Source organism: Coloeus monedula (genome assembly GCF_965178545.1).
Source record: "Coloeus monedula genome assembly, chromosome: 10".
Classification (NCBI taxonomy): domain Eukaryota; kingdom Metazoa; phylum Chordata; class Aves; order Passeriformes; family Corvidae; genus Coloeus; species Coloeus monedula.
The window spans coordinates 3,302,753-3,324,112 of NC_138790.1; the positions used below are offsets into that span (position 1 = coordinate 3,302,753).

The 21,360-nt window shown below is 59.2% G+C and overlaps 1 protein-coding gene across 1 annotated transcript; it reads right to left on the bottom strand.

The window, feature by feature from the left end:
• Window positions 1-587: 587 nt before the first annotated feature.
• SNED1 (sushi, nidogen and EGF like domains 1) lies at window positions 588-20,991 on the bottom strand (the record flags this gene model as incomplete). The annotated part of the gene is made up of 33 exons (XM_082288191.1): window positions 588-717; window positions 1,091-1,129; window positions 1,349-1,432; window positions 2,018-2,105; window positions 2,573-2,689; window positions 2,890-2,976; window positions 3,759-3,841; window positions 4,157-4,301; window positions 4,675-4,953; window positions 5,457-5,569; window positions 5,657-5,840; window positions 7,890-8,186; window positions 8,772-8,885; window positions 8,967-9,080; window positions 9,503-9,616; window positions 10,234-10,347; window positions 10,525-10,698; window positions 10,778-10,891; window positions 11,049-11,165; window positions 11,240-11,356; window positions 11,810-11,926; window positions 12,058-12,171; window positions 12,607-12,711; window positions 12,989-13,114; window positions 13,388-13,504; window positions 13,627-13,740; window positions 13,983-14,096; window positions 14,852-14,965; window positions 15,077-15,202; window positions 16,131-16,293; window positions 16,996-17,136; window positions 17,609-17,896; window positions 20,788-20,991. 32 exons carry the CDS (start codon window positions 20,989-20,991, stop codon window positions 1,093-1,095), a joined length of 4,335 nt encoding a protein of 1,444 aa, XP_082144317.1. The 3' UTR covers window positions 588-717; window positions 1,091-1,092.
• Between the last annotated feature and the right edge of the window lie 369 nt (window positions 20,992-21,360).

Sequence of the window (21,360 nt, forward strand, 5' to 3'; positions counted from 1 at the left end):
CCGACTTCAGCCTACAGATCATGTTTAAAATTCTTTTTAGGTGCTCTATTGGTTTCTGAGCTGGAAATTTGGTTAAAACCAGGGCTTGTTTACAAAGCAAAGAAAAAAAGCAGGCAGTAGAAGCTGCCTCAGTTTCCCCTGCTAGAGCAGAGGAAACAGGAATGCTCCTCCACTGCCCATGCTCGCCTCACCACTCGGAGCTGCTCACCATTTCTAACTCATCTACAGAGGCTGCTCCTCAGAGCATATTTTGGGGGGCCAGATTTCAGGTGATGGCTAAGGCTTTTTGGTCTGCATTAAACTGTTTTATTTGAGGGTTATAGGTAATTTAGAACCTTGGATTACGAAAACAGATTGGTGCAGATGCTGTTGGCAAGGAGCTGGGCTGATCCCTGAGTGAAGCGGGGAGCCCGTCGCTTGTGCAGGGTGGCTGGGGGTGCTGAGCAGGGCTGGCCCCGTCAAGGGGCACTGGTGCTCAGCTCCTCAGGGGCAGAGAGAGGGCCAGCAAAGGCAGTGCTGGGACAGCGGGGGGGAAAGGGAGCACTACTCAGTGTGCTGATCCAGCTGCATGTCCCTAATGGGCTGGAGGAGAGGGAGAGGTTGACAGCAGGCAGGAAGGCTCCCCTGCTGTGTTCAACCCAGTGAGCAGATCTGATCTTCCTGGTGTTCGAAAAGCCCTTAAGATGTGGAAAGACGAAGCTTCTACTGCTTTAAACCCTGTGGAGGAGCAGGAGGAAAATGAGCTGCTGTACACAGTCTTTCAGATGCCCCGCAGCTGGCCTCTTCCCGCCCTGTGCACTAGTCTTGGGCTGAGAGAAGGGGACCTACTGTCTCCAGGACTCCAGCCTTTGCCTGGCCCTTTCTGTGCAGGAATCTCTTGTTCATGGAACTGCAGAGCCAGGGGGAAGCAGAGCATTGCCTCCTGCTTCTCCACCCCAGCCACAACCAGGAGCCCTCAGCCATAAGCCCTCACACCCTCTCAACACGGCAGTGTAAGCCAGGGTTGTACCCTGGCCTGCACCCACCTCCCCGACTCCCTGCATGGGAACTGCCCCTGCCTGCAGCTGAGCAAGGTGGAGCAGGTACTTACTTCTATGGCTTCTTCAGTGTGTGACTGTTGCTTGGCTTTCTGGAAGAGAAAGGAGGACAGCACCATCAGCCCCTTGGCCATTACTCACAGGCAAGCACACGGCACTGGGATCCAAGCCTTGGTCATATCTGTACCCCTCTACCAGCCCACCCCCCACCTGAGTGTCCCTGTGCATGTTGGGGAACACCAGCCAGCCACATCCTCCTGTCCAGGGTCACAGGAAGGCTGGCACACGCAGTGTGCTGCTGCTGGCTGTACCTGCTGCTTGTCCTCTCCGAACTGATGCTCTCACAGCTCTCCTTGTAGCAGATATCCTGGTGTACCTTGTAGATTCTCCTGGACCTACACACACAGTGGAGATGTGAGTGTAGGGAACAAAAGGGAGAGATGTGCTTTGGTGAGTGTGAAGGGGAAGTCTGGGTGTTTCCCCTATTTCCTTCCAGGCTGCAGTAGCCAGCCTTGGCAGGAATGGGGCTCACAGCCTGCTGTGCCAGAGGACTGATCCCAGCCAGGCCTTTGTGCCTCCATCGCAGGGAGGCCAGGGGCAGAGCAGAAAGCCCCATGCCCTGGCGCTGCACCAGGGCTCCCCCAGCCCTCTGCTCGCAGATGGAGAGGCAGCCAGGAGCTGGATGGGATCTGCTGCTGTCTGGGGCTCACACACACCAAATCCAACCTTGCTGCCACGTGGGTGGGCAACACCAGTATGGAGCTGTCACTTCAGCAACACCCTGCCCTGACGCACAGCTGGGGGGTACCCACAGGGGCATGCCAGGCTGCTCAGCCTGCGCTGGGGAGGGGGAGACTGCCAGCTGGGGTTGGAGACGGCCTTGTGCTTGCTCTCCCTTCCCCAAAGCTGAGCTGCAGGGAGACATCCCCGGCTCAGAGCACAGGGGGAAGGGGGAAGCATAACCTACAGGCAGTACTCACAGATAGTGGCAGGTGCCTCCTTCCCACACTGGGAATGACCTGGTTTCCGAGTACAGCCGCGTGCACGAGTGTGGCACCTTCTTGCAGGCTGCTTGGGGAATAGGAGAGGGGAGCTATCACTGAGCCCATCCCTGGCCCTGCCTGCCTGTGCCTTGTGGCAAGGGTCTGATGAGGCCCCCCTGGCTTCTTGGCCGTGCTGGAGGGCTGGCCTCAACAAAGCTGACCCACCAGTAGAAGCAGAGCCTCCAGCTTCACAGTGCCTATGTAACTCTCTGGGTAAGGCAGGGGCCTGGCTTGCCAGGCAGAGGCAGAGAGCTCAGTCAGGAGCAGGGACCAGACCTGCACTCATATCTCCTCAAATTAAGAGCAGAGCCCGGCCCCTCTCTGAGCTGCCGGCATGACACAGATCTCTAGCAAAGCCTGGCATCGTGGGAGCCCCTGGGTGCTGGCAGGGTGTGCTGGGTGACCTACATCCTGGGGGACCTGTGACAGGGACAGCCACCAGCCTGGCACTGCAGGAGGCAGTCTGGCCCTCTGGAACAGCCTGGCACTCACCCAGCTGGCAGACCCGGCCCTTGAACCCTGGGCGGCAGGCACAGTGGTAGGACTCGTCATCTCTGGTACAGGTGCCTCCATTCCTGCAGGGATTCTTGGAGCAGTTCTGCCCCTCTCCTGCAAAACACGCTCGACCATCAGAGCCCGGGGCCACAGCACAGCCCTGCCAAGCCCCTGGCATTGCCAGGGTGCTCCCAGGAAGAGCAGGTGGGCAGGGGTGCCTGCCATGCCTCCAAGGAGGGCAGGCTGGTGCTGAGCACGTTGCCTGTGGGGCCAGGGCTGGGCTCCTGCTGCTGTGGGTCTCCCCTGGGACTTACTCTTGCTCTTTGCCTCACGCAGCTGCAGTGCCAGACTGTCCCAGCTGGACACCTCTGTGTTCTCCAGCTTCACTGGAGCCTCTGGCTCTGGACAATGAGAGGATTAAATGTCACCTTCCAGGCCAGAGCCAGACCCAAAGGCAGCCCCTCCAAGGGAATCCAGCCTGCCCAGGGCTTTGGGGCACTGGTCAGGCCTGAGGCAGGGCTTTAGCCCTTCCCAGTTGGCATCCCTAGAATTGGGGTGACACTCTCACTCCTCCTGGAAGGGTCTGGGACACAGAGTCCTGGGGAGGCAGGGGCAGAACCAGGATGTGCAGTGAGGCCAAGGACTGCCCTCAGGTGTGCCAGGTCCCTTCCCCACCCCATGGCGTGGGGTTCCCAGGTGGTCTAGGGTATCTTGGGCTGGCACTTGTACTCCCGGTCTTCTGAGGATGGAAAATGGGGGCTAGGTCTGGACTAGTGAAGGGTTTCTCACCCAGGCACCCTCCTCAGGTGTGAGGCTGTTCTTGACAGTGGGGGGCTGAGGCTGCTGGGCAGGCAGGGACTACACTGGAGGGCTATGGAGCCACTGCTCAGGCTCCTGCTGCTGCTGGCAGGGAAGAAGGGCAGCAGTGCCACAGTCAGCACTGCCTCCCATCAGCAAGGGTCCTTCTCTGGGCTCCCCCAGCCAGTCACTCCTCTCCTTGGGCAGGGGTCTAACAAGCAGAGCAGATGTTTGCCTGCCCAGGGCCAGGTGAGAGGGCTCCACCCTCCTCTGTGGCTCCCCCAGTCCTACAGCAGCCTGCCAGGCTGCCACCTCAACTTGCAGGGAGGTGCAGGAGATGGCACTGGATGACAGGAGCAGGACACAAGGGCAGAAGAGCACTTACGCGTCTTCACAGTGATGGCTTTTCCCAGCGCAGTGCCAAACCTGGCGCTGATCCGCCCTCTGCCATCCACCAGCTCCGTGAACCTGGGACAGGAGAACCGTAAGGGTATGGGGCACTGCGGGTTCCCCAGGCCCTGTGTGCTGGGGCTCATGGCAGCTGCATAAAGCATTCACTGGTGGCATCAGGCTCTGTGCAAGTCCCATGGGGGACCTGCTCACAGGGTAAAGGGGCCTGCCCGGCTGAGAACCCCAGTGGATGGGCAAGAGGCTGCACCCCAGCAGGAGCACGGCTTGACCCTGCACACACCTGGACATGGAAACTGGGAAAAGGGGCTGGCTCAGCCTAGTGCTTGGGCCAAGTGCTAGTGGAAGAGCCAGGAGTGCTGAAGCAGTGCCTACCTGGGGGCTGGCGAGGGCTCCTCAGCTGTGTCATGATCTGCTAGCAGGCGGAGCTCGGGCAGGAAAGCTGGGGGCAGCCTGTTCCGCAGAACCCGGGGGTGCCCAGCTTGGCTCCACCGCCTGTCTGGAGCCCCATCCCTTGGCACTGCAGACCAAAGGATGAGGCTTAGTGGGAGGCAGTGTGAGCCAGTAACCCACCTCCCAGCCAGTCCCATCATCCCGTCCCATCATCCCCAGGCTGCCAGGTGACACGAGGACACTCTTCACACACCGGGCATATAAGTGCCCATCACCAAGCTGGAGCTCTGCATCCGCCCTTTGCTGACCCTACAAACCCCACCTCCCCTTCCAGTGGACCTGCATCTTGTCCCCACAGCCTGCTGCAGACACCCAGTGCTGGGGCAGCAAGGGCTCCTCACTCTGTTGGCCAACTGGTTTCCGCCCCCTGCCCCGCTTCCCTGTCATCCCATTGCCTCCCTTGTGCTGCAGCAATGCAGCAGAGCCCCATGAGCACTCACAGGTGTTGACGTAGAGGTGGATGGGCTCGCTGTGCACCTGGCCCTGCTCCGTGTTCTGCACAGCTGTCAAGGATAGGTGGTACCGCTGCCCAGGCAGCAGGTCCCGCACCGTGTAGGACACGAGTTTCCCGTTAGGCACGTAGCGGCTCTTGATGCTCTGAGCAGTGGTGACATTGATGATGTACCCGTCCATGGTGCCAAAGAGTGGCTGCTCCCACACCATGGACACAGAGGTGGCCGTGACGTGGGAGGCGGTGAGGTTTTGTGGGGGGAGAGGCCCTGTGGCAGGCAGGGGATGGGGAGGAAAGTGGTCAGAGCCGGTGTCCTTGAATGGCCACTGCCCTACTTGCTCACACCACCTTACAAGTGTGCCAGGGCCAGGGCCCCAGCTTGCCTGGCACTGCCCAGGCCAGCCCTGAGCCTGCTCCAGCCGTGAGATGTACTGCAAGGGGATGCTCAGTAATAGGTCCTTGCCAAGACAGACAAAGCCTCACTGCACCCTGGCACCCAGGTCAGCCCTCGCCTTCTGACGGCCAGATAGCAGGGGATGAATTGGGCCCATGCATGGGGCTGGGCTCATGCTGGTCTCAGAGACTGAACAACATTTGGCAGGGGAGGACATGCCAGTGTCTCTTTCCTGGCCTCCCCAGGCCTGCCTGCACACCTCCTACTTGCTGTGCTGGCCAGACAGTCTGGCAGCTCCCACACCGCTCCCTCCCCACAGCTTTCGTGCCAAGCCCCTGCACCTGCCAAGCCGGGATGGCAAAGGCAACCTCACTCACTTGTCCACACATGAAAAGGGGCTGTGGCCAGGCTCTCTGAGGGGTGGTCTTCCACTCCCAGGCCGCTCAGTGTCGTGACATGGATGATGTATCTCTCTCCTGGCTGCAGGTCCCTGTGGAGGGAAAAGATAGGGTGGGAAGCGGTAAGCGGGGCAACCTGAGGGAGCCAGTGCCCTGGCAGCCACCACCACCCCACTCACAGGAAAGTGTACTTGGCCACACTGCTGTTCAGCTCCACGGTGCGGCCTGCCAGGTCCCCCATCTGGCGGATGGAGACCCTCACCCTACTGACACTGGAATGCTGGAGTCGGTGGAGAGCCCACTGCACCGTGATGGCACTGGCAGTCACATTCGTGATCTCAAAGCCTTCCACCGGACGCGGTCCTGGCCGGAGCAAGCAGAGAGGACCGCGGTCATTGTGGGTCATGCCATTCCTTCCCCATGCACCCCCAAGGGGGGTCCTGCAGGCACCTCTGGATCACCTTCCCCAGTGGAACAGCTCAGTGCCGCCTCTCCCACTGAACTCATGCTCTCCTGTCCTCTCAGCCTCCAGGCAGGCAGGAGGCACATCCATCTGCTCACCCACAGGGCCTTGTGCACCCCCGAGCACCCCCGAGGCTGTTCCCTCTGCTCCAGCCCCCCACCACAGCTCCAAAGGGGCTGTAGTGCCCAGGCCTGGCCCTAACCACAGAATCATCAAAGTTGGAAGAGACCTAGAAGATCATCCAGTCCAACCATCCTCCCAGCACTGTCACTATAACCCCTAAACCACACCACCCAGCACCAGATCCAGATGCCTCCAGAACACCTCCAGGGATGGTGACTCTACCACCTCCCTGGACATCCTATTCCAATGCTTGACCACCCAAAGAGTGAAAAATTTTTTACTACTATCTAATGTGAATCTCCCCGGTCTTGGCTTTAGGCCATTTCCTCTTGTCCTCTCTCTGCAGGCATGAGAGAAGAAACCAGCCTCCACCACACTACAACCTCCTGTTGGGGAGTTTTGGAGAGCAATGAGGACCCTGAGCCTTCTCAAGGCTAAACAAACCCAGCTCCCTCAGCTGTTCCCCATAAGATATGTTTTCTAGACCCTTGACAAGCCTTGTTGCCCTTCTCTGGACATGCTCCAACGCCTCAATGTCCTTTTTAAAGTGAGGAGCTCAGAACTGAATGCAGTGCAGCCTCAACAATGCCGAGTGCAGAGGGATGATCACTTCCCTAGTCCTGCTGGCCACACTGCTCTTGATACAGGTCAAGATGCCATTGGCCTTCTTAGCCATTTGGGCATGCTGTTGGCTCATGTTCAGCCAGCTGTCAAACAGCATCCCCTAGGCTCTTTCTGTTGAAGAGCTCTTAAGCCACTCCTCCTCCAGCCTGGAGCTACAGGGGGGTTGCTGTGACCCAAGTGCAGGACCCAACACCTGGCCTTATTGAACATCATGCTGTTGTCCTTGGCCCTTTGATTGAGTGTGCCAAGGTCCCTCTGCAGAGCCTTTCTACCCTCAAACAGATCAACACTCCCATCCAACTTGGTATTGTCTACAAATTTACTGAGGATACACAAAATCCCTGGGTCCAGACCATCAGTAAATACATTTAACAGGACTGGCCCCAAACTGAGCCCTGGGGATCCCCACTAGTGACTGCTAAGTCCATGACACACTTCAGGTGGCCATACTGACCCCAGCATCCAGCCATGGCTTGAGGGGCCATGAGATGCTGTGCCCAGCACTGTGCTGCCATCTCCTCCCCTGGGCTTCACTTGGTCTCAGCCCGCTGTGGGAGATGTGGCTCATGGGCTTTACCACCACCATTCTCCTCTCCTCAGAGGCCATCTTCTTTCCTATGTCCAATTCCCTCCATCCTGTTTGCATTTGATTTCCACACCTGCCTGCCCTAGAAAGTGGGATCACAGCTGCTCTGCCTGTCCATGCCCCAGAGGCATCACTGTGCCCCTTCCTCCACCCATGGAGCAGAGGTGCCTGACAGCCTCTGTCCTTGCTGGCATGTTCCCACACCAAGCCCAGCAGTATGGCAGGGTGACCGGCCCATGGGATTGCAGAAGCCCCGCTGCCTGCCTTGCATGGGGGCTCCTCATACTCTCCTGGGCACAGTGACAAGGAGCAGAACAGCCTGGCCCCAATGAACAGGATTCAGGAGCAGTCCCCGCTGCAATCTCCCTTACAGCCCCTGCACAGGGTGAGCCACAGGGTGTCAAGCCTTTTACTCACAGCAAAGAAAACAGCGATTCTCTGATTCTCAAGCACTTTCCAGAGGCCCCCAGCTGGATTTTAGGACCTGCACCAGCAAACCTGCCAGGTTTGACACCATGCTGGAGCTGGTGGCAGGCTGGAGGTGGCAGCACAAACCCTGGCACCTGCAGGGGCCGCGCACGCTCACGACCGTGATCCCCCTGGGGACGCTACTCACTAGTGCGTGTGGTGAGCATGACGGGCCTGCTGATATCATTCTTGTTGTTCACGTTGCGTTTGACTGAAAAGACAGAAATATTGTAGGCTCTGCCGGAGGTTAGTGCCCGCAATTGGTGGGCAGAACGACTTCGGTCCACAAAATCTGTCCTGCGGTAAGAGCCGTCGAGGGATACGTACGTCACGGCGTAGCCGTCAATGAGTTGCCTGGCAGCTGCGTCCTCAGGTGGGTGCCAAGAAATCAACACACCAGTGTCCTCCACCCTTTCCACCTTTAATGAGGTTGGTGGCAGCAATTCTTCAGGGTGTGTGCAAAAGCAAAGGGGAGAGGTAATGCCATGAATCTTTAGAGAACAGACCCCGTCAGCAAGCGGCAGAACAGCGGCGATAAGAGGACAAGGTCCTCGCTTGTCTCACTTGGCACACCTGGCAGGGGCTCTGTGGGTGTAAGCCACCCCTGGCTCAGTGGGCACAGGAGGAGCCAAGGCGCCAGGAGCATTCCCTGGTATCACTGGTGGCCAAGCACTTGCCACTGCGGGATGGGGCGAGGGCTCCTGGGGAGGCCAGTGCCAAGAGGCTTCCCTCAGACGCCTCTGCCTCCCCTCCTGAGGGCATCCGAGGGATTGCCATTGCTGCAGGGGAAATCAGTCCCCCGTGTCCTGGTGCCAAGCTCGGCACCTGCGGCAGCGACTCAGCATGCTAGCACCCACCCATGGCATTGGTGGGGCATGGGCTGCCACCCCCAAGGCGAGCCCCCAGCCCTGCCCGCCTCAAGGAGTGCCGCTGGTCCCGGATGGTGTTGAGCCCCTCGTGGGTGGTGGGCACTGCCAGGCAGGTGTCAAGCCCCACATCATGTCCTGGTGCCGCTGCTGAGGGCCTTTACCTTTTTCGCAGTTCTTGCCTGTGTAGCTGACTTTGCAGGTGCAGCTGTGGGTGCCATTGCTGGGCAGGCAGTAGCCTCTGCTCCCACAGGGGCTGGAGAAGCACGGGTCACTGGCTGTGGGAGAGGTGCCAGGTTTGGCAGTGTCAGCAGTGCCGCTGACCCCAGGGCCACCCTGCCCTGCCCTGCCTGCCTCACCTGTCTCACAGTGGTAGCCGAAGAAGCCCTCTGGGCACACACAGAGGTAGGAGCCCCCGTAGCTCTCACACTCCCCTCCGTTTCGGCAAGGGTCTGACTCACAGGCATCCACTTCTGGAGGTGGGAGAAGGCCAGCGGTGAGCATGCCAACAGCCAGCTCCCATGAGCGAGTGACAGTGACAGACCCCCGAGGGGGCAGCAGGGCAGATGTGTAGCCCAGGGTTTGGCACAGCTGGGCTGGATACTGAGTCCCCCACCGTGAACCATGGTGCCCAAATCCCCTCAAAGGGGTGGACAACTTAGAAAGGGAGTCCATCACTGTTGGACACCTCATTCCTTGTTCCCTCCCCATCAGAGCAGTTTCAGCTCTGCCCCCAAAACTACAGGCAAGGAGGTGCAACGGTGAGCAGCCAGGTGATGGCTTGGGGTCAAGGTATCCAAGACAGTGACCAGCCACCTGGCATGGTGCCAGCCCTGGCAGTGTCCTGGTGCCCACAGTCCAGCTTCCCACTGACCCAGGAAGGGAGAGCCCCTACCTGTCTCGCACTGGGTCCCCAGGAAGCCCTCGGGACAGTAGCAAGCAAAGGACCCAGGGAGGTCCTGGCAGGTCCCGCTGTTCTTGCAGGGCTCCGACTGGCACTCGTCAACATCTGGGGTCCGGCGGGAAGAAAGGCGCCAGCTCAGCACAGAGACAGCTGGTGGCTAGGGACAGGGGCTTGGACAGGCAGCGCTTCTCCCACAGGGCACGGACCCTTTCCCATGTCACTTGCTTCCCCAAGCCCAGTGGCAAGGAACATCCCTGCTCCTGGATGCCCACTGCCTCATGCCTGCCCCTGAAGCACGTGACATGGGGACATTCCTTCAGGGACACCTGGGGACAACTGGCAGTGCAGGGCTGTGCCAAGCGATCCATCCCTTAGGGTGCCTGTGTCATGTCCCCTCATCTAACTTCCAACAGCCCACCTTCTCCTACCACTGTCCTCTGCCAGATCCCAGGGAACTGGACTAGAGCCACCTGCCAGAGTCCCACCACCTCCCACACTGCCCATTGTCCCCAGCCAGGAGCAGTGTCTCCCTGCTGGAAAATCCTACAGCTGGCTGGGAGTCCTAGAAGAGAAGCCCTTGCCTCAGGCTGATCCAAACACACACAACTCCTGGTAACCCAGCTCCTGGCCATGGAGTTCACAACCCACTGGGCTTTCCCAAAGGCTGGAGCGTGAGGAAGGGATTGTGACAGTCCTGGAGCATGCCTGGCATGGTCTCTTACCCAACTCGCAGTGGTAGCCGGTGTAACCTGGCTCACACAAGCACAGGAACGCAGAGACACGATCCTTGCACTGGCCACCGTTCAGGCAGGGCTGGGACTGGCACTCGTCGATCTCTAAAGGCATTTGAGCAAGGGAGAGACGAAGTGAGAGACATGAGCACGGGACAGGGATCCCAGGGGGGAAGGCAGCAGACAACTGGAGTACATATCCCGGGGTCACCAAACCATGCTCATGACTACAGCCCACCGGGATGGTGTCCCAGGGCTTGTCCACTCCCCAGCCCTCCTCACCATCACATTCGGGGGGGTCGCTCCAGACACCTGGCACACGGCAGACACGGGGATGGTTGTGCTGGCTGAGGATGTAGCCCAGCTCACACTGGTATTCAGCCAGTGAGCCCACCTTGGTGGAGTTGAAAGAAGCCTGGGCATGCTTCACCTCACTGGGGATGCCACAATCGACCTCTGGGGAGAGACAGGGAATGAATGGGACCCACAGAGGTGCCCAAGTCCCCAGCTGGAAGAGGAAGCACAAGGCCCTTACCAAACTGGCAATGCTTCCCCACATAGCCCACGGAGCAGGTGCAAGCATAGCCCCCGCTGAGGTCCTCGCAGGTAGCCCCATTCTCGCAGGGGCTAAGAAAGCAAGGGGAGGGCACTGGAAGAAGAGCAGAGCAAAGAATGAAACCAGAGCCAGCCCCCTTTCCCCTTCCAGCAGGGCACAAGAAGAGTTGCAGGGAAAGGGGCTTAAAGCAAGCATCGAGCTCCTGACAGCCAGGCCCACCATCCCCCAGGTAAGCCCTCCTCAAACCTACCGATCTCGCAGTGCCGGCCGGTGTAGCCTGGGGGACAGTCACACTTGTACTTGCCGATGTAGTGGAAACAGGTGCCTCCATTCTGGCAGGGCCCCGATGCACAAGGGTCCGGCTTACCTGGGGGCACAAGGCGGGCGTGAGCCTGGTGGGGCAGCTGCCACCTGTCCTCCCTGTGGGGGCGGGGGCTGTACCGATCTCGCAGTGCTTGCCGGTGAAGCGGTAGGGGCAGGTGCAGTGGTACTCGCCATCCGCCTCCCTGCAGGTGCCCCCGTTGCGGCAGGGCCCCGTGCTGCAGAGCCGAGGCTTGGCTGCAGAGAGAGCGCCCAGAGCGGGGTCACCCAGAGCTGCTGCCTCCCACCAGCACCCCACCAAACCCCTCGCTGCAGGAAGGCTGACTGCATCCTGGGCACAGCAATACCACAAAAATTACACTGAAGGTGTGTGCTGGGGCCTTGGGGGCCCACAGGTGCGTGATGCTGGGAGGAAGCTGGCTACTCCCAAGGGCAGAAGCTGTGGCATGTAAAGAAAAAACACCAACACTGATGGTGTTGTACGGGAAACAACTGGATCTGCTGCTGCAGGGTGGGTGTCATGAAGGGAGTCATGCAATCCCTCACTTTACCCTGTAGGATGGGATGGGAAAACCTGCACCAACTTCCAGCTCTGCGAGTAACTGTTCATCTCCCCAAAAGGTCCAAGCCCTTCTCCCAGCCTCTGCCAGGTGCTGGGGCCACAGATGCTGGGGAGCACTGTGGAGGTACCTTTCTCGCAGTGCATGCCAAGGAAGTCTTGAGGACACTCGCAGATGTACGAGTCATCGTGAACCTTGCAGGACCCCCCATTCAAGCAGGGCTCTGAGTCGCAGGGGGATGGCATCGCTGCAGAGCCAAACACAGGGCATCACCGAGGACATATGGCCAGGGGCACAAGGGCAGCTTCCCTGCTGGTGAGGGTGCCCCCCTGCTCATCCCCACCCTAGAGCTGTTCCCACATCCCCGTGGAGTCTTACTGTGGTTGGTGCCATAGTTGGTGTGGCAGACACAGAGGTAGCTCCCACCATACTCCATGCAGTACCCACCGTCCGGGCACTGCGTGTTCATGTTGCACGGTGTCGTGGTGACTTCTGCAAACACACGGCCAGTGCCGGGTCCCTCAGCCAGTGGCAGGAGGACACCCACATGGAAACAGCAGTCTCCTAACTTTGCAGGGTCCAATGAGACAGGACAGACCCTCTGGCACAGACAGTGCAAATGGCAATGCCCAGCCTGGATGCTCAGTGAGCTTCAGCAAGGGAGCGCACAAAGGCTGCTACTCCCTCCCCACCCATGGGAGCTGGGCTGAGGCAGAGGCTGGGATAGGCACAGCTCAAAGGGGGAGTGATGGAGATGGAAGCATTGCCATCTCGCCAGGTGACAATATTTCCAGGCTCAAATTTAGTGTGTGCCCCTGGCATAGTGCTAGCCTCACGCACTGGCAGTGTCTCCTTGCTGGCCCACAGACTGCCTGACTCAAGCACCCCAGAGGGAATGAACACAGTAGGCAAGAAGCTTTCACCTACCAAATTCACAGAGGAGACCAAAAAAGCCAGGAAGGCACTGGCAGACAGTGACGTTCCCCTCCAGACAACTGCCCCCATTACGACACTCACAGCCCTCAGAGAGCTCTGCAAGAGAGGAAACAGAAGCTTCTCAGGACCTTTCCTGCTTGTGGGCTGGGACAGACAAGTGGCCTTGCCAGATGCCACTCACAGGGGAAGCTCAGGTGGGCAGCAGCCCTGAGGCCCTCAGACACACAGACACAGCCTCCTTCAGCAGGATAGACCCTCTGTTCAATCCCAGAGCCCTGAACAGGCTCTCTGGGGCTGCTGCTTCTGTCATGAGCATGAACGCTCCCCTTGAGGTGCTGCACCCCACTAGCAAGTCCCCTGGGTTGGTACTCACGGTCTCTACAGTCCTGTCCAGTGTAGCCCTCCTGGCACTCACAGACATAGCCCCGCTCCGTCTCCAGACAGCTGCCCGCGTTCTGGCACGGGTGGGAGAGGCAAGCACCAGGCATGCGAGGCCCTCCTGTGGGGAATGGGGAGCCTGAGCGGGAGGGGTCAGTCTGGGGCCGGAACATCCTCTGTCCTGGGGATCCTGCTGGAGGTCCCAGCATGGTCAAGCAGCCCCATAGGAAAGTGTTCCCTCCTGGCAGCACCATGGCCCCTCCACACATGCTGCCCACCAGTTTCAGCAGTGTCTATGACTGACACAGCCCCTTTCCAGCCATTTGCCTGATCCTGCCCAGTACCCCTGACTGCAGTTCCCATGCCAGGCTGGTCGAGGCACAACCTCACGCACCATACTGGCAGTTGTTGCCGTAATAACCCGGGGAGCAGGTGCAGATATAGCGGCCAGGGCGGATGTAATTGCACGTCTGCCGGTTCTGGCAACTCCGATCCTCGCAGGAAGATGAATCTGGTAAGGGGAAAGCAAGGAAGTGAGCATGAGGAAAACCTGGGCCTGGGAGAGAGGCCACGACGGCCAGCAGAACATGGGGGACACAGTCCCTGGCGTGGGTCATCCTGGGGCACAGGCACCTGTCTCGCAGCGCTGTCCCACAAAGGGCTCCAGGCACACACAGGTGTAGTTATCGACCAGGTCAATGCAGTGCCCACCATTCAGGCACGGGCTGGACTCACATTCGTTCACCTCTGCAAGGGGAGGCCAGGAAAGGTGGTCAGGTCATGTGTGGGCACAGCCAGCTCACCTGGTGCCTCCCAGCCTGGATGATGCTCAGGAGGGTGAAGGCGACAGACAGAAAAAATAGGTTCCACTGGCAATTCCAAGCATTTCCCTCCCAAAACTACATGCACGAATGAAGCTGACGGGGAAGGAAGCTTGCCAAGGTATGAAATGTCACCATCTCCACCCCACACCTGTTTCTGTCACCCACCTGTTTGACAGTCCACCCCCGTGTACCCCGACTGGCACAAGCATGCCGCTGTCCTGTTCTCCACCTGGCAACTCCCACCATTCTGGCACACCCTGCTCTCACATGGTGATTCTGCTGCAGAAGAATATCAAAAAAAAGAGGGGCAGGGGTGTCAGCCTAGGTGCAGGACCAGCACATGGCACCCTCTACACGTGGTGATACCAGGCCCAGGCAGAGCACAGATGGGAGCCACCCATGCACCTTCTGTAAGGAGACAGTGGCCATGTCCCCAGTCATGACTGTGCCCAAAACCTGTCCTTAGGCAGCTCAGCTCTTTCATCCCCCTGCGCCTCCTGGATGTCAGTGTGCTGTGCTGGGCATTTCTCCCTCCCTTCCTTCCTCCCCCACGAGTCAACTCCCTTCTCGCCTTTTCCACTGGCGCGGCAGCTTGCTGGGAGCCAAATGCTTTGGCGGCACTTCCACTGGCAGGCGGAGGCCAGAAGCGGGGAAAACCTGTAACCATGGCCCCTGCCAGGGACTGGGAGGGTCTCCCCTGGCTTTGAAGAGCTTGGGACCAGAGCATCACCTGCAAAAGCAGGGCCTGCAAGGCTTGTTTGAGCACTGGCTGCCAGCTTTTCTGGCTAAGGGAGTGGTGGTGGAAGAGTGCTGGCAGCAATGCTGAGCAAAGCCCTCAGAAGAGTCAGCAGCAGGAAAGGCTCATGGCCAGAGAAAAGCTTCTTTTGCCTGAAGCAACCTGAAATCCAAGTTGGCTGTCACAAACTGCTAGAGCCCAGCAGCTACCACAGGAGCCCTGGTCTGGAGAGCCCTCCCGAGAGCAGAAGTGCCCCCCAAGCCTGGGGTCTCTGCTTTTCAAGTGCTGTACTGCTCACCGCTTTCACAGTTGTTGCCTCTGAAGCCTGGCGGACACCTGCAGGTGAAGCTGCCGGCACCGTTGAGGCAGGTGGCTCCGTTCTGACACGGGTGGGAGAGGCACTCATCCACATCTGAAACAGAGCCCCGGGTGGGGACAGGAGCTCAGGGCAGGGACAGACAGACTGCCAGCACGCAGCAGTGACACTGGGAGCGAGATCTGCTCCCTGCAGCAAAGTGCTCACCAACATGGCACCTCTTCCCGGTAAAACCAGCCAGGCAGGAACAGGTGTAGGAGGGGTTCCCTGTGATGCAGTCCTCGATACACTTCCCCCCATTCAGGCAGGGCCGCAGCGTCAGGCAGACAGAGGCTGTGGGAACAGGCAGTGACCCCTGTCAGCCCCCACCCTGGCAGGGCTCACCTGCCACCTTCCAGCCACACCAGTGCTAGGGTCTTTCCCTGCACCCGCCCGGCTCCCTGGGGTGCTTGGGGAGCCCACGGGGCTGCCTGCCTGATGGTGGGGCAGGGTCTGCTCCTCGCAGGCTCCCCTGGGACAGGGGGCAGTTTTACTCCTCCCGTGCAAGGGGGAGAGGCTGCACAGGTCTGCAGCCTGGCTGCAGGGAGAAGGTCTGCTCCACTGGCTGGGGGAACATGGACATACCCTCACTTATCATTCAGGGCAGAGGGAAAGGAGACAGGAGAGCCCGTGTACAGAAAATCCACCGATAACGCAAGACACACAGATCACGAGTGGGAAAACATGGCCAGGGGGAAGTGGGGATGAGGAACAGCTCTGTGGGGGATGTGCCAGGACCCCTGGAATAGGGAGCATGGACCAAGCCCTGGCAACCTAGCCCCACATGGCAGGCTGGCACTCAGCAGCTCTCCACATAGCTCAGCCCAACGTGCTGGGACTGATGGACATATGCACCCCTCAAGGGTGCTGGTCCCTTATGCCCTGCTTGGCAATGGGCTGGCAGGGTCCCAACTGTGCACATCACCTCCTTCCCAGCCTCCCTCATCACTCCCCGCAGGCTCCTTTAAACTAAGAACTCTTCCTCCCCTTCCCATTTGCTCTCCCAGCCCGTTCCCAGCCCCAGGGCAACCACAGGTGCCATCCCCAACCACAGCGGGTGCTGAAGACAGTCCCCGCATAGCTGCCTCCCCTCCCTCCCCAAAGCCCTTCCAGATATCTCTTCCACCCCGCGGAGGTGGGGGTTGAGGCAGGGAAAGATGGGGCTGGAGAACAGTGTGGGGTTGGGTTGGGAGTTAAATAAACCTAACTGCTGTCCTCTTACTTGTATTGCTGCAGCCCCCCACTTGCACCTGGGCATCATCGATTCTGAACACCCAGCGCCCGGGGATACCCACATTTGTCGTCATCTCCACGTCAGCGATGTCATCAGTGCGGGATCCGGGAATGTTGAAGTAGCGCTTTCCATCACCAGCGTTAAAACCTGCCTGGAAGGACAAAGGCAAAGAGTACAGAGACGTCACCAGTGCATGGGGGAAGGCAGCTGGAGCATCTGGACTCATCTCTCCTGTCACGTGGCACCACTGGTGGCACCGCTCAGACCAACTTTCCCCTTCCACATGCCACAGGCCAGTGCTCGGCCCTGTCCACATGACAGGACAACAGGGTGAAGTGGACGCCTGGCCTGCTCAGTCCCTTCCTGAGAATTCAAATCCCATTCACTTCCTCTCCACCTGCAGCATCCTGCCTGCTGCAGGCTGGCAAGCAGGGAGCCAAGCATGGATCAACTGTCAGTAAATTCACACATCCGAGTGGGTACTGGGGTTTTTGTGGGTGTGGGTGTTGGCTTTTCTTCCCTTTAACACAACAACACACACAGGGATGAAATAAAACTACAAGCAAAAGCTGTGCTAGCTGTGGCAGCTGCTCTTAAAGGCTGAGGTTAGGAAGGAAAAGGGACTATGAAGCAGCAGCCAAGGCAAAGACCTGTGGTTTCAGGATAACAAAGCCCCCTGTATGGTCTCAGCTTTGGGAGCCAGAGCGCACACAGATATTTAAGAACTCTGAAGAAGAAAAAAAAAAAACAAGCAGGGGGAAGTTTTCCACCTCCAAGAAACCCAAACGGGAGCAACGATCTGACAAGGGGGATGTGCTACCCAGACACCCCAGGGGCCACATTCACCACTTACCTGTGCCGCGATGCCACCAAGCCCAGCAAAGTCCCCCCCACTGCTGGCGTGCATACCCGTGGTCCAGGTGATGGACTCATAGTTAAAGATGGTGAAGGAAAGCTTGCCATCTGTGATGAGGACAATCTGGAAAGTGTTCACCTGTAGCAGGGGAGTGGAGGAAAGCAGTGAGGGATGATGAACCAGTCATAAAATGAAGTGACAGAAACTACATTAGCAAAGGGGTGTTTCCTTGAACCCCAGTCCTCCTCCGTGAACAAGGGCATTAGAGTTTAATTATTTTTAATCTTAACTTCTCATGATCCTGAGCTAGAACAGCTCGCTTCTCATCCCAGAGGAATGGGAAAAATAGGGGAAAATATGGATATTGAGCGTCTGGAAGGCAAAAGGTGCCTCACTTTTGCCCAAGAAGGCTGATGATGTAAAGCCTCCACATGGCACAAAAAGGAGGGTTTGGTATTGCCAGCCCACTAGTGCTCTGTCACAGCAAGGTATCGTGATGGAGCTGTCGTGGTCAACTTAGCCCTGCTGACAGCTTTGTGCCACAGGTGGCAGGTCTGGCACCACACTGAAGGCACACAGGTGGGGTGGCTGCTTTGCCTCAGCTACTCACTGGTGAAAATGAGCTGCCCCCGAAGAAGGTGACTCGGTACCAGGTTGCAATGAAGACCCACTGTGCAGAAAACCCTGGGAACTCAGGGAAATACTGGGCAATGTCCCTGCTTGCTCTCTCCAGGATGGGCTGCTCGGTGCTCTCCCGGTAATATATATCGCCCGCCCGCCGATTATCCACATCTGCCCAGAAAGCAGCAACCACACGCCGGTCCTTGGAGATGGGGAAGGCCACTGGCGTGAACTGGGAGACCTCCTTCAGGAATGAGATGATCCCATTGTTGTTTACCTGCAGAGAGGAAGGGAAAGAAACGGGTGGCCACAGTTGACTCCTGCTGCCAGCAGGAATCCATGTTTTAGAGGCGCTTTCCATTTCATCTTTCTCTCCCCCTCTCCTTTCCACAAATATTGGAGCGCTTCCCCTTCCTGTCCTTAGAAGCAGAGACGTGCCTCAGCACCCACAACACCCACAGCCCCCTGCCCCAGCCGCCTGCTCACTGGAGCGCGGCTGCGGGCAACTGCCCGAACAAACCCAGCCCTGTTCTCCGGGCCAGGGGAAGGGGAACAGCTGCAAAAACTGCAGGAGCCCTGCGCATAAAACAAACAGTGCCCGGTGTGTGGGGCCAGCTCACGGCACTGCTCTTGGCAGGGGTGAGGGCCTGAGCTCGCTCCCTAGTCTCATGGCTTACAGGCAGCCCTTGGGGCTGGACCCTCCTGGCAGGGGGCTGTGGGCACTGGCCCATGTGGGCACTGGCCCAGGGTGGGAGGAGCAATCCATCCACCGGCATGCACAGCACTCCGAGTGAGCCAAAGGGCTCTTGATCCTCAGATGACCAAGTGCCACCACCCCATGCAAAGCCCCAGTGCTTCGGCAGGCTGTTCTCATTAAAGGGGGGGGGACACCAGACCCCCAGGGTGAGATACTTCAAGCTGTTCCTCAGCACTAACTAATTGGGGCAATTAGGGTTCTGGGATGCCTGGCTCATGGATGCATGGCAGAGGCAGCCACAGCCCAGGGAAGGAAACTGGAAATAGTGGATATTGCTGCCTGGCATGCTGCCTCCCAACTTGGGAAAGCAGTGGGAATGAGGAAGGTGAAGAAACCCCCTGCCTGCCTGAACAGGCTGGATGAGGCAGGGATCAAACGGAAATGTTCTCATCCTGAGCTCCCAGATTTCCAGGAGAACACCCTGCCAGCAATCTGCCACACTGCCACAGCTGGCAGTCCAGTCAGCTCCAAGCCACTCTGTTCCCCAGCCCACAAGCAACAGTGGGACAGCCAGGAACACACAGCCTCCAGCCAAGCTCTCCAGCGTGCAATGTCTGCCTCTGGCAAGCCCCTGGGCTGCAGGATAGAAAAGGGGGCCTGGTGCAGGCAAGAGGCTCTCAACTAGAGAGAGCAGCTCTGGCACGCAGGCAGGCAGTGGTGTCACACTTGTGTGCCAAAAAGGAGCTGGGAGCCAGCATCCCCAGGAGCCATGTGGAAGCCAGAATGCCTTCACCCCAGCTGCGAGTACAGCCAGGCATGGGGGCTGAGCTGTGATGGCCTTGTGCAGTCCCTGGGGGAGGTCCCCAGTCCCTGAGGAGGGTTCATAGCCCCTCCATTTGAGCACAGGGCAGTCCCTACTGTGACTAAGGGAAAGAGGATTCTGTTTTCCCAAAGCCTCCGTAACCCCACTGTGTCCGCAGAGGAACATTCTTCCCTTGATTAAAGCAAGATGGGAGAGAACCAGAGCCAAGAAGGGCTTTTTTTGTTGTTGCTGGTTTTTGTGAAGGAGGAGGGGGGTGGTTGGAGGCAGCCCTTGAGAACAGAGGTTTCCAGGTGAACCCAGCCCTGTGCCAGTCCCCCTGGACAGCAGCTCCCTGGGGAAGAGGGCCCCTGCCACATGGACTTCTGTGCTGGGGGCAGGCAAACTGCAGAGCTGTGGGGTCTCAGCTCAGGGAAGGGGGATGTACTGTCCTCTGATCCCTGCAGCCCCCCCAAGACCTAGAGCTACACTGTGGATCCTCTATGGGACAATTACCTGGCTTCTCCCAGCCTCTTCTATCCTTCCACAGTGGCTCAAGCCCCAAGTCCAGATCCCCCCCACCCAACGGCAGGGCTGGAGCTTTGATCAGGGGAAAAACACGACCAGGTAGGACCAAGGACCCTCTGCACTGAGCCAAGGCAGTAGAATGGTACATGAGCCCAGCTCCGGGGTGGCATGCTCAACCCTCTCCTCCGCCAGCTGGGTCTGGGTCACCACTACGTCCAGAGCAAACCAGGGAGAAGGGATCAGGAAGCTGAAGGATTCACTGTGCCAGGTGGAAACCAGCACGGGGGGGCCCAAATCTCACTCCTGGATGCAAGACAGCACCACCCAAAAGACTCCATGGACAACCAGGCGCTCGGGGTTGCCCCTTTGGCCACAGCTACCGGGGACATGATGGCGAGGCATGACCCGATTTCTCTGGCCACAGTCCCCTCCCAGTGGCTTAGGGGTTGCAAGGGAGTGTGTTACCAGTAGTCCCAGCAGCCCAGTGGGCGCAGGGAAAGGCAAGTGAATCAGATGTGCTGAGTGGGCAGCCTAAAGTGCAGCTGTCTTTATTCTGCATCACACTCAGAGCCCCACCAACACCCCGCTCCCTGCAGCAAGGGCCACCAGCCAGAGGCCACCATGCTAGGGCTGCAGCACCGACGCTGAGCTCTTGCCCACCAGATTTATCCAACTGCCTGCTGCTGGGATCCCCCAGCATGTCACCAGGCCAGTCCCACAAGGTGTGGGTATGCAGCTACTCCAGGCTCCAGCCAGGGCTAAGTCCAGGCTCCCCACCGTGGGTGAGCACTTCGCCCAGCATTCCCAAGGCAGTGGGGTCAGGATCCTCGCTGGTGACCCCCACACTGAGCCACGGGTCCAACATGCTTCCCAGGCCTGGGACCCACTGCACCATCCTCAGCACACTGCTATTCCTCTGACGTTTCCAGTTAAGTGGGGACCACCTGACGGCCCCCAAGGAAACTCAGATTCATCCAAGCAGGACAGGAAAGTGGCAATAAGAGGAAGGGAAGAAGAGGAAAGAAACAGAAAACAGGGAATAAGAGGGAGGGAAAAAGAGGGAATAGGAGGAAATAAATAAGAGGGAGGGAAAAAGAGGAAATAAGAGGGAGCAAATAGGAGCAAATAAGCGGAAATTACTCACGTAGAGGCCGGTGTGCCCCGCACCAAAGAAGGGGAAGGGGATGGAGAGGGGCCGGAGCTCGGAGCCACCGTCGTCCTGCTTCCGCGTGGCGGCGTCGCCCTGGGCCGGCCCGAAGGGGTAGAAGTCCCCCAGCGGCACCTCGCCACCGGCCCACAGCCACTCGCCCAGGGCCACCAGCACGGCCCAGCCTGCCAGGACCCGCATGGCCGCCGGCAACGCCGCTCGCCTCTCACGGGGGCACCAGCCACGGTAGCATGGCGGGGGCGGGGCGGGGCAGGGCAGGGCGAGGCGGGGCGGGGCGGGACGAGGCGGGGCAGGGCAGGGCAGGGCAGGACGCCCGCTGAGGGGCACGGGGCTGCTGCCCGGAGCCGAGCGCTGGGGCCGAACGCCCGGAGCGAAGCAGAGGCCCCTCAGCTCCGCCGCCGCGCGCCCGCGCCCTGCCGGCCGCGCCCCCGCCGCTCATTTGCATATTCCGGGTGTGGCCAGCCAATGGGCGCGCGGCGCGCCGGGGGCGGGGCGCGCGGGAGCAGCGCGAGCGGTGGGGGGTCCCCCGCGCGCACGGAGCCCCCCCCC